Genomic DNA, 12,534 nt, shown 5'->3' with positions numbered 1-12,534 from the left:
TATAACAACCATCAATAGTACAATAACTACTATATTATAATCTGCCATCGCCTGACCTGTTCAATCGGTCGGTGTGTCTCTCCAGCTCAGGGAATCAGCAGGAGGGCTGTGGGCAGCAGCAGGAGAAGGGCCTGGCTGTACCCACTGGAGGTCCCACAGGACCAGGGCGTGGTGGCACTGACCGAGTCTGGCACAACGACGAGGAGTTCCTATCCGGTGGCGGTGCCAGCGGCTCACCCAAACCCGTCTCCCCTCACTCCCACAGGTCACTGGAACAGGGCGAGGGGGCCCCCAGCAGCGGAGGCTTCGTGGCCCTCAACCTGAGCTCCGGCCAGGGGAAGGTGGACTCCAGGGAGTGTGTGATGATGGAGAGGCCCAGCGGGTTCCCAGGGACAGGAATGGGGGATAGAACTACGACCAGCCCCTCCAAGGAGGAAGAAGAGGAGCTGGAGTTGCTGGAGGTACCCCTGGGGGCAGGAGAGGGGTCCACGGTGAACCCCAGCCCTGGTCAGGTCCATGGGGACAGGGATGGGGATCTCCAGGGGCAACCAGGCGCCAGCAGACAACCCCCCAGGGTGGACAGGCTGGAGCTGAGTGTGGGACCTACGGGAAGCCTGCCCCCCGTCACCCCCTCTAGCCCTGCTGATGCCCTGGCTGAGGGAGCACTCACACAGGTACGGACCTCACAGACTAGTATTACATATCTCACTGTAAAACGTTTCACCCTTACATACATCACTGTAAAACGTTTCACCCTTACATACATCACTGTAAAATACTTCACTATTACATATCTCACTGTAGAACGTTTCACTATTACATACCTCACTGTAAAACGTTTCACTATTACATATCTCACTGTAAAATACTTCACTATTACATATCTCACTGTAGAACGTTTCACTATTACATACCTCACTGTTAAACGTTTCACTATTACATACCTCACTGTAAAATACTTCACTATTACATATCTCACTGTAGAACGTTTCACTATTACATACCTCACTGTAAAATACTTCACTATTACATATCTCACTGTAAAACGTTTCACTATTACATACCTCACTGTAAAACGTTTCACTATTACATACCTCACTGTAAAATACTTCACTATTACATATCTCACTGTAGAACGTTTCACTATTACATACCTCACTGTAAAACGTTTCACTATTACATACCTCACTGTAAAATACTTCACTATTACATATCTCACTGTAGAACGTTTCACTATTACATACCTCACTGTAAAACGTTTCACTATTACATACCTCACTGTAAAATACTTCACTATTACATATCTCACTGTAGAACGTTTCACTATTACATACCTCACTGTAAAATACTTCACTATTACATATCTCACTGTAGAACGTTTCACTATTACATACCTCACTGTAAAATACTTCACTATTACATATCTCACTGTAAAACGTTTCACTATTACATACCTCACTGTAAAATACTTCACTATTACATATCTCACTGTAGAACGTTTCACTATTACATACCTCACTGTAAAACGTTTCACTATTACATACCTCACTGTAAAACACTTCACTATTACATACCTCACTGTTAAACATTTCAGTATTACATACCTCACTGTAAAGCACTTCACTATTACATACCTCACTGTAAAATACTTCACTATTACATATCTCACTGTAGAACGTTTCACTATTACATACCTCACTGTAAAACGTTTCACTATTACATACCTCACTGTAAAACGTTTCACTATTACATACCTCACTGTAAAATACTTCACTATTACATATCTCACTGTAGAACGTTTCACTATTACATACCTCACTGTAAAACGTTTCACTATTACATACCTCACTGTAAAACGTTTCACTATTACATACCTCACTGTAAAATACTTCACTATTACATATCTCACTGTAGAACGTTTCACTATTACATACCTCACTGTAAAACGTTTCACTATTACATACCTCACTGTAAAACGTTTCACTATTACATACCTCACTGTAAAATACTTCACTATTACATATCTCACTGTAAAACGTTTCACTATTACATACCTCACTGTAAAATACTTCACTATTACATATCTCACTGTAGAACGTTTCACTATTACATACCTCACTGTAAAACGTTTCACTATTACATACCTCACTGTAAAATACTTCACTATTACATATCTCACTGTAGAACGTTTCACTATTACATACCTCACTGTAAAACGTTTCACTATTACATACCTCACTGTAAAACACTTCACTATTACATACCTCACTGTTAAACATTTCAGTATTACATACCTCACTGTAAAGCACTTCACTATTGCATACCTCACTGTAAAACACGGCACTATTAAATACCTCACTGTTAAGCACTTCACTTTTACATTCCTCACTGTTAAGCACTTCACTATTATATACCTCACTGTTAAGCACTTCACTATTACATACCTCACTGTTAAGCACTTCACTATTATATACCTCACTGTTAAGCACTTCACTATTACATACCTCACTGTTAAGCACTTCACTATTACATTCCTCACTTTTAAGCACTTCACTATTATATACCTCACTGTTAAGCACTTCACTATTACATTCCTCACTGTTAAGCACTTCACTATTACATTCCTCACTGTTAAGCACTTCACTATTACATTCCTCACTGTTAAGCACTTCACTATTACATTCCTCACTGTTAAGGACTTCACTATTACATTCCTCACTGTTAAGCACTTCACTATTACATTCCTCACTGTTAAGCACTTCACTATTACATTCCTCACTGTTAAGCACTTCACTATTACATTCCTCACTGTAAAAATGTAACCAATACATACCTCACTGTAAAACACTTTACTATTGCATACCTCACTGTAAAACACGTTGGTATTACATACCTCAGTGTAAAACATGTCACCTTTACATAACTAACTGTAAAACACTCCAATATTACATACAGTACCTCACTGTACACTTCACCATAACACAACTCACGCAGGTCAAGACATATCATGCAATGTACACAGTAGGATAATATACCTTAACACAGAACTAGACACAGTAGGATAATACACCTTAACACAGAACTAGACACAGTAGGATAATACACCTTAACACAGAACTAGACACAGTAGGATAATACACCTTAACACAGAACTAGACACAGTAGGATAATACACCTTAACACAGAACTAGACACAGTAGGATAATACACCTTAACACAGAACTAGACACAGTAGGATAATACACCTTAACACAGAACTAGACACAGTAGGATAATACACCTTAACACAGAACTAGACACAGTAGGATAATACACCTTAACACAGAACTAGACACAGTAGGATAATACACCTTAACACAGAACTAGACACAGTAGGATACTACACCTTAACACAGAACTAGACACAGTAGGATACTTCATTCATCTGGATCATCAGTAGCATCTTGCTGTAGTTTAAAGTAAAATGTGATTGTGATCACTTATGTCATGTGAGCTTGTTTCTTTGCTTGTGTGAGCTTGATAAAACGAAGGAAACTTCTCATACAATGGATTTGTTTGAGAAAGACTGTTGCTTAACTTCTTATGGCTGCATCCCGCTACCGGGATCGATATGACAGCAGCCAGTGAAAGTGCAGGGCGCCAAATTCAAACAACAGAAATCTCATAATTAAAATTCCTCCAACATACATGTGTCTTATATCATTTTAAAGGTAATCTTGTTGTTGATTTCAAATATGCTTTTCAGCGAAAGCACTACAAACGATTATGTTAGGTCACCACCAAACCACAATAAACACAGCCATTTTTCCAGCGAAAGATAGCTTTCACAAAAAGCAGAAATAGAGATAAAATGAATCACTAACCTTTGATTATCTTCATCAGATGACACTCATAGGACTTCATGTTACACAATACATGCATGTTTTGTTTGATAAAGTTCATATTTATAACAAAAAATCTGAGTTTACATTGGCGCGTTACATTCACTAGTTCCAAAAACATCAAGTGATTTTGCATAGCCACATCGTTTCAACAGAAATACTCATCATAAATGTAGATGATAATACAAGTTATACACATGGAATTATAGATATACCTCTCCTTAATGCAACCGCTGTGTCAGATTTCAAAAAAACTTTACGGAAAAAGCAAATCATGCAATAATCTGAGACAGAGCTCAGCACAATAGCCAAATTAGCCGCCATGTTGGGGTCAACAGAAACCAGAAAATACATGATAAATGTTTCCTTACCTTTGATGAACTTCATCAGAATGCAGTCCTAGGAATCCCAGGTCCACAATAAATGCTTATTTTTTCGATAATGTCCGTTATTTATGTCAAATTAGCTACTTTGGTTAGCGCATTAGCGGTAAACAATTCCAAAGTCACAAAGCGTGACGAAATGTCCAAAAGTTCTGTAACAGTCATTAGAAACATGTCAAACGATGTACTGAATCAATCTTTAGAATGTTGTTAACATACATCTTGAATAACGTTCCAACCGGAGAATTAGATTGACTTCAGAAGAGCGGTGGAACGGAGGTCCTCCTCATGTGAAGGCGCATGTGAAAGCATGGTCAGCTCGTGGCAGTGATTACTCATTCCTGTCTCCTTCGGCACCCCTTCACATTAGAGTCATCAGACAAAGTTCTATTGACTGTTGACATCTAGTGGAAGCCGTAGGAAGTGAAAACTCATCAATATCTTGCTGTAATTTCAATGAGAGCTTGGTTGAAAATCTGCCACCTCAGAAACAATTCAAACAGGAAGTGGAACTTCTCAGGTTTTTGCCATATGAGTTCTGTTATACTCACAGACATAATTCAAACAGTTTTAGAAACTTCAGAGTGTTTTCTATCCAATACGAATAATAATATGCATATATTAGCAACTGGGACTGAGGAGCAGGCAGTTTACTATGGGCACCTCTGTGCACCTTTCATCCAAGCTACTCAATACTGCCCCTGCAGGCATAAGAAGTTAAAAGAGCACTTTAATTTGCATTATATGCTCTTTATTTACAACTTTCATTTGCTATCTTTAGTTTTTTTTCTGGTTTGACCCTTTCTCAAATGGTGCTATCTGAAGAAAGAGATAGTGATTCCTCTAAGGAGACGTTTGAGATCTCAGAATTCCTCCCACCTCTACACCCGCTCCCTCTAAGTTCTAAATATATGCTGTACTCCTCCCCCTCTCTCACCCCCACTCCTATCCACCCCTTTCTCCCACTATTCCTCTGCCATCCCACTCCGTCCTCTCTCCACAACTTTACCTCTTCCCACTCCGTCCTCTCTCCCCAACTTTACCTCTTCCCACTCCGTCCTCTCTCCCCAACTTTACCTCTTCCCGCTCCGTCCTCTCTCCCCAACTTTACCCCTTCCCACTCCATCCTCTCTCCACAACTTTACCTCTTCCCACTCCATCCTCTCTCCCCAACTTTACCTCTTCCCACTCCGTCCTCTCTCCCCAACTTTACCTCTTCCCGCTCCGTCCTCTCTCCCCAACTTTACCTCTTCCCACTCCGTCCTCTCTCCCCAACTTTACCTCTTCCCACTCCGTCCTCTCTCCCCAACTTTACCTCTTCCCGCTCCGTTCTCTCTCACCAACTTTACCCCATCCCGCCCCGTCCACCCCAATTTTACCTCATCCCGCTCCATCCTCTCTCCCTAACTTTACCTCATCCCGCTCCGTCCTCTCTTCCCAACTTTACCTCTTCCCGCTCCATCCTCCCTCCCCAACTTTACCTCTCATCACCTCTCTTAGCTCCCTACCTCTCCTCCATCTCTGCCTGAGGAGGTGTTGGCCAGGATGTCCAGTCCCCTGCTCCTGCGTTCCCCAAGCCCGCACACCCAGACCCTCCTCACCACCCTGTCGGACCCCCTGCACCAGAGGGACCCCCCTGGGATGAGTCGCAGCTACTCAGCCGACCACCACCACCAGTACCTCCTCCATCCCACCTCCTCTTCCTCCTACCACGCCTCCCTACCGCCACCTCCTCACCCCGGCCTCGGTTCCGCCCGTAACCAATCACCCTCCGGGCGCAGGAAACTGCCCGCTATCCCGGCGGGCGCCGCCAGCAGCAAGTTCCCTTCCGTTATACGCATCACACGCGCCCAACTCCAGCAGGTGATTGATCAATCCACCCCTGGGCCACGAACCAATCAGACGTTTCTATCTTAACCATAACACACCGCCTACCTAATTCCCTCCACTATTAGTTACTTACTGTCTTTTTTAAATAGTTTGGTTTGGTTGTTCTTTTTGTTTCCTTTTGCTGCTAGTGTGTTAGTTGTGCTGTGTTTTGTTGTGTTGAACTGTGGTGTTGTTGTTGTGTTGTCGTCGTCCGGGCAGGCTGCTTTCTCCAGAGAACAGCAGGCCATTGTGCTACAGACAGAGCATGCTCAGATCCATGTGTCCTGATGTCAGGGGAATAGTTGGGGTCATTTCCTTTACAATTCCTTTTCAATTCAGTCAACTCAGAGTGTGAATGAAATTGCAATTCCACTTTTCTTCATTGCAAGACAGGGACTTTTGTTTTGGTGGATTGTCTTTTGTTATTTCATTTCCTCCTGTGTTCTCTATCTCTCTTTTTACTCAACCTGAACTGCTTTTTTTACTGACCCTGACTTCCTGTCTCTTTTGTAGGCCCCTGATTGGTTGAGTGAATGCTTTTGTTGTTGTTGCAGTACTGGGTTAAATACATGTGTCAAATACTTGAGTGGTGCTTGAGTAAGCATTCCAGGAACAATGGAATAGTCCCAAAAGTCCAAGCTAAATCAAACAGATGATAGATTTGACACAGGTCTGTCTTGTTGCGCTTTTTTGATACCAACTAACAGCTTGACTGACATTGCCTTGATGATGCTGTGACATGTTATGATCATGTTATGATCTCCATTCAATATTTTCACATGATCTCTTACAATGCAATAATTTGACTCTATTTATTTGTTAACCTGCCCTCTTTCTCTCGCTCTCTCTCTCTTTCTCTCTGTGTCTTTCTCCTTCCCCTGTCTCTCTCTCTCTCTTTCTTTCTTTCTTTCTTTCTTTATCTCTCTCTTTCTCCTTCTCCCCCCCCCTCTCTCTCTCTTTCTCCCCCCTTCTCTCTCTGTGTCTTTCTGCTTCCCCCATCCCTCTCTCCCTTTTTCTCCCTTTCCCCTCTCTCTTTAGCTGACAGCTCAGCAGTCCCAGTCTGGCTCAGACTGTGCTCCACAGTGCCTACAACTGGAGAGACGAGGAGATGCCACAGCTGAGGCCCAGCAGCCCCAGGATAATACTGCTACCACTGACATCTACATCCTGCCCACCCCTAGCCAGCCTGGCAGCCCCACCAGCCTGGATGACCTCCTGGCAGATACCCTGATCAACGGAGGAGACACCCAGACCTACACCAAAGCCCACAGCCCTGTGCCAAGCCGAGCGTCCTCTCCTCGCTCCCCCCGTTCTCCTCGCTCCCCCCGTTCTCCTCGCTCCCCCCGTTCTCCTCGTTCCCCCCGTTCTCCTCGCGCCCCCCGTTCTCCTACCTCCCCCCGTTCTCCTCGCTCCCCCCGTTCTCACTCCCCCCGTTCTCCTACCTCCCCCCGTTCTCACTCCCCCCGTTCTCTTCACTCCCCCCGTTCTCCTACCTCCCCCCGTTCTCACTCCCCCCGTTCTCACTCCCCCCGTTCTCTTCACTCCCCCCGTTCTACTACCTCCCCCCGTTCTCACTCCCCCCGTTCTCACTCCCCCCGTTCTCCTACCTCCCCCCGTCCTCCTCACTACCCCCGTTCTCACTCCCCCTGTTCTCCTCGCTCCCCCCGTTCTCCTCATTCTCCACGTTCTAATTCCCCTCGCTCCCCCCGTTCTCCTCATTCTCCACGTTCTAATTCCCCTCACTCCCCCCGTTCTCCTCATTCTCCACGTTCTAATTCCCCTCACTCCCCCCGTTCTCCTCATTCTCCACGTTCTAATTCCCCTCACTCCCCCCGTTCTCCTCATTCTCCACATTCTAATTCCCCTCGCTCCCCCCACAGCCCACTGTTAGGCCTAGTAAACGGCCATCTCTCGTCCCCAGCTAACGGCCAGGGAGACGGCAGTGGCAGTGGAGCCTTCCCAGAGCTCAAAGACCCTGAGAGTGACCAACCCCAGCCTGACAGGGGAGATGGGGTGGAGACCACTGACCAAACCCCAGCTCTGACCACCCCATCTCCGCCACCCAGCCCCCGTAAGGACCCCTCCCGCAGGCTGAGCCGTATCCCCGTCCTGCTGGACCTTCTCCCCACCCCTGGCTCTGCCATGGAGAAGCTGCTCCAGAAGAAAGCCCCCCACCACCAGGGAGGAGGCCACCACCCAGCCCCTTCTCTCTCTATCTCCCACCGCGGCCCCGCCGTGGCCTCGCTCCCCCACGGGGACCAGCTATCCTCCGCCTCAGACCGCTCTGAGAAGGCCGATGAGTCGTTCCTGGGCTCGCGCTCTGACTGCCAGGGGGATGACGCCCCCTCCCTCTCCTCCTCTTCCAGCCCCCTGTTCCGTAAGAGCAAGATCCCACGCCCTTTTAACCCTGCTAACCCGGCCCCAGAGCAGGAGAGTGCTGCACAGTACCTTCCACGCCCACCCCCGGGGAGACCACCCAGTCGGCTTGCAGCGGAGGGCAGGTAATAAGACTCTTCATGATTAGCTTTAATGACAGGTTTATCTCACCTATCATGGTAACCTGGTTCCGAGTCTGTTTGTGCAGCCTTGCCAACTCCTATGTTCATTGTCATGCCAATGTTTGGGGTTGGCAAGACAGCACCAACAGATCTGGGATGAGCCTCTACTATCATTAACTGAATTACATTAATCTACATGTTAAAGGTATATCTAAAGTTCTAAACTCATTCTCCATCTTCCCAAACCCTCACCCCCTTCCTGCACCCAAGACTGAAGCGTTATCGGATCCGAACGGGCAGCACAAGCAACTCAGACCTCCTGACCTGTCTGTCCCAGCTGATGCACCATGGTCAGGGTGGTGGTTCTGCCCGTGGTTCCCCCCACGGCCACTCCTCAGCCCAGCTTGTAGGCTCCCGGATGGGCATGTGTAGCCTGACCAGCTCCCCCCACCAACATCACCACCGGAGCTCCAGTGCATCCCCACGCAGCTGTTCCTCTCTACAGCGCTCTGTCTCCTCCTCCCCCTCTCGCCACGAACACCGCGGGGGAGAGCGAGGCAGAGGGGTTTGTTTCGGTCGCTCCTGTTCTCCTCCCAGCCTCTCTGGGTCCCCCCCTCCTCCCCGGCGCTCCCACCCCCACCACCAGGAGAAATGCTGCGGCCGCCAGGCCCGCACCGGTTCCCACCACCACCACGCCCTCAAGTGGAAAGCCTGCAGCCGCGAGGAGAGAGAGAGGAAGTGCTCCAGCAAGCTGAGCAGCAGATAGTGGGTCACTGCTCTGGCCCTGGTCCTAGCCTGACCCATACAAACCTCTGGGCCCGTTTATTCAAGTGTCTCAGAGTAGGACTGCTGATCTAGGATCAGTTTGGCCTTTTAGGTAATAATGAGTAAGATTACATGGACAATCGTATTCATTATGACCTAAAAGGTTAGACTGATCCTAGATCAGTAGTCTTATTGTGAGATGCTTTATGAGTATGGCCTGGGAGTCAGTGTCGTTGCCACAGCAGAGGGTGGGATCAGGATGTTGATGCAGACCAAACGATCCTGCTCTGGATCCATGAAGACCTGATGCTTCTGTCAGAGCATACTGAACATAGTGTCCCCCCCTCTCCTCCCCTGTTCTCTCTCTCTCTCGTTCACTTGTAATCCTTCACACTTTCTTCTCTAATTCCTACCATTTGGTCATTGTTTAGTCACTATTTCATATGCCCACTTTAATAGTTGATACCTAATGCGAAAAGGATCTCTGTGCATTATGCTGTGCTGTATAAGATGTTGGCGTTCTTACTTGTGGGGTGTTTCCCCTCATATCATCAGGGAAGTGAACACACTTAGCCCTCATTCAGAATACCCTAGGTCAGTCAGTGGATGAGCACTCATTTATTCATCACTAACCAATTTAATATAGACTCAGTCTATTCTGTTTCCTCTGTACTGACCTGGGGAGTGCAAGGTATAGCAGGTCTACATTTATGGCCATGAAGCTCCAGAGAAATGTACACTATCTACAGAACCTATTTATTTACATCTTGACACACTTGTCACACCAGGTACACACGAACTGATGACATCATCGATTGATGTGTCCTCGCTCTTTCTCTCTCTCTGACTTCAGGTGTACAGTGAGTGTCGTTTATTTCAAAGGCATTTAAAGCAATCAATTGATCAATGATAGAAGTGATCAGTCTTTTGAGAAGGAAGTGATCCTTCCTTTAATACAATCATATAAAATGTGTGTGTGCTCACACACGTACTTGTGCCTAATGTGTTGACTGATCTGGGGAATCTAAATGGCCAACTAAATGTGTGATTGAACACTAGTCACTGGGCCATGATTCCCTTTGTATGCCCCTCTTCAGAATGGAATCTGACTTTGTGTCCCAATTCTCTACCCTTCTGCCCTGGACTTCATAGGAAATTAATGGTGTAAGAGATATGATGGCAACCCTCCCTAACCTTGCCCATGCTTACAACCATCCAATTAATTTAAATATATGGATGGGGGGGGGGGGGGGATTGAGATGCCTGCTGAGGAGAATTGGGATGCCTGCTGAGGAGAATTGGGATGCCTGCTGAGGAGATTTGGGATGCCTGCTGATAACACTTATGGTACTCATTACTACACTAGTGGTGAATAATAAGTTATTATTATTATTGTATAATGTGTGCCTTGCCTTGGCGCTTTGAACAGCTTCTGGTTTCACTGCAAAGTATGTTTCTCATTTTTATTCAAGGAGCCTAATAAGACTAATTTGTGCCAGCTGCAAAGACAGACAGTCCTCATCATGTGGTTGTAGCAGTCTTATTCACTACAAAGACAGACAGTCCTCATCATGTGATTGTAGCAGTCTTATTCACTACAAAGACAGACAGTACTCATCATGTGATTGTAGCAGTCTTATTCACTACAAAGACAGACAGTCCTCATCATGTGATTGTAGCAGTCTTATTCACTACAAAGACAGACAGTCCTCATCATGTGGTTGTAGCAGTCTTATTCACTACAAAGACTGACAGTACTCATCATGTGATTGTAGCAGTCTTATTCACTACAAAGACAGACAGTCCTCATCATGTGATTGTAGCAGTCTTATTCACTACAAAGACAGACAGTCCTCATCATGTGATTGTAGCAGTCTTATTCACTACAAAGACAGACAGTCCTCATCATGTGATTGTAGCAGTCTTATTCACTACAAAGACAGACAGTCCTCATCATGTGATTGTAGCAGTCTTATTCACTACAAAGACAGACAGTCCTCATCATGTGATTGTAGCAGTCTTATTCACTACAAAGACAGACAGTCCTCATCATGTGATTGTAGCAGTCTTATTCACTACAAAGACAGACAGTCCTCATCATGTGATTGTAGCAGTCTTATTCACTACAAAGACAGACAGTCCTCATCATGTGATTGTAGCAGTCTTATTCACTACAAAGACAGACAGTCCTCATCATGTGATTGTAGCAGTCTTATTCACTACAAAGACAGACAGTCCTCATCATGTGGTTGTAGCAGTCTTATTCACTACAAAGACAGACAGTCCTCATCATGTGATTGTAGCAGTCTTATTCACTACAAAGACAGACAGTACTCATCATGTGATTGTAGCAGTCTTATTCACTACAAAGACAGACAGTCCTCATCATGTGATTGTAGCAGTCTTATTCACTACAAAGACAGACAGTCCTCATCATGTGGTTGTAGCAGTCTTATTCACTACAAAGACTGACAGTACTCATCATGTGATTGTAGCAGTCTTATTCACTACAAAGACAGACAGTCCTCATCATGTGATTGTAGCAGTCTTATTCACTACAAAGACAGACAGTCCTCATCATGTGATTGTAGCAGTCTTATTCACTACAAAGACAGACAGTCCTCATCATGTGATTGTAGCAGTCTTATTCACTACAAAGACAGACAGTCCTCATCATGTGATTGTAGCAGTCTTATTCACTACAAAGACAGACAGTCCTCATCATGTGATTGTAGCAGTCTTATTCACTACAAAGACAGACAGTCCTCATCATGTGATTGTAGCAGTCTTATTCACTACAAAGACAGACAGTCCTCATCATGTGATTGTAGCAGTCTTATTCACTACAAAGACAGACAGTCCTCATCATGTGATTGTAGCAGTCTTATTCACTACAAAGACAGACAGTCCTCATCATGTGATTGTAGCAGTCTTATTCACTACAAAGACAGACAGTCCTCATCATGTGGTTGTAGCAGTCTTATTCACTACAAAGACAGACAGTACTCATCATGTGATTGTAGCAGTCTTATTCACTACAAAGACAGACAGTCCTCATCATGTGATTGTAGCAGTCTTATTCACTACAAAGACAGACAGTCCTCATCATGTGATTGTAGCAGTCTTATTCACTACAAA

The 12,534-nt window shown here is 45.3% G+C and overlaps 1 protein-coding gene across 2 annotated transcripts in view; it reads left to right on the top strand.

The window, feature by feature from the left end:
• Positions 1-11,258, top strand: part of LOC139563621 (tau-tubulin kinase 2-like) — a 56,646-nt gene extending 45,388 nt beyond the window's left edge. For both annotated transcript variants that reach the window (XM_071382458.1, XM_071382457.1), the window contains exons 12-15: positions 86-674; positions 5,765-6,127; positions 7,172-8,634; positions 8,902-11,258. In XM_071382458.1, the coding sequence (XP_071238559.1) occupies positions 86-674; positions 5,765-6,127; positions 7,172-8,634; positions 8,902-9,397 (2,911 nt within the window). In that variant the 3' untranslated portion in view covers positions 9,398-11,258. The remainder of the gene's footprint in view (positions 1-85; positions 675-5,764; positions 6,128-7,171; positions 8,635-8,901) is intronic.
• The last annotated feature ends 1,276 nt before the right edge of the window (positions 11,259-12,534 follow it).

Source organism: Salvelinus alpinus, chromosome 34 (assembly GCF_045679555.1).
Source record: "Salvelinus alpinus chromosome 34, SLU_Salpinus.1, whole genome shotgun sequence".
Taxonomy (NCBI): Eukaryota; Metazoa; Chordata; class Actinopteri; order Salmoniformes; family Salmonidae; genus Salvelinus; species Salvelinus alpinus.
This window is presented reverse-complemented; position numbering and strand designations above follow the sequence as displayed.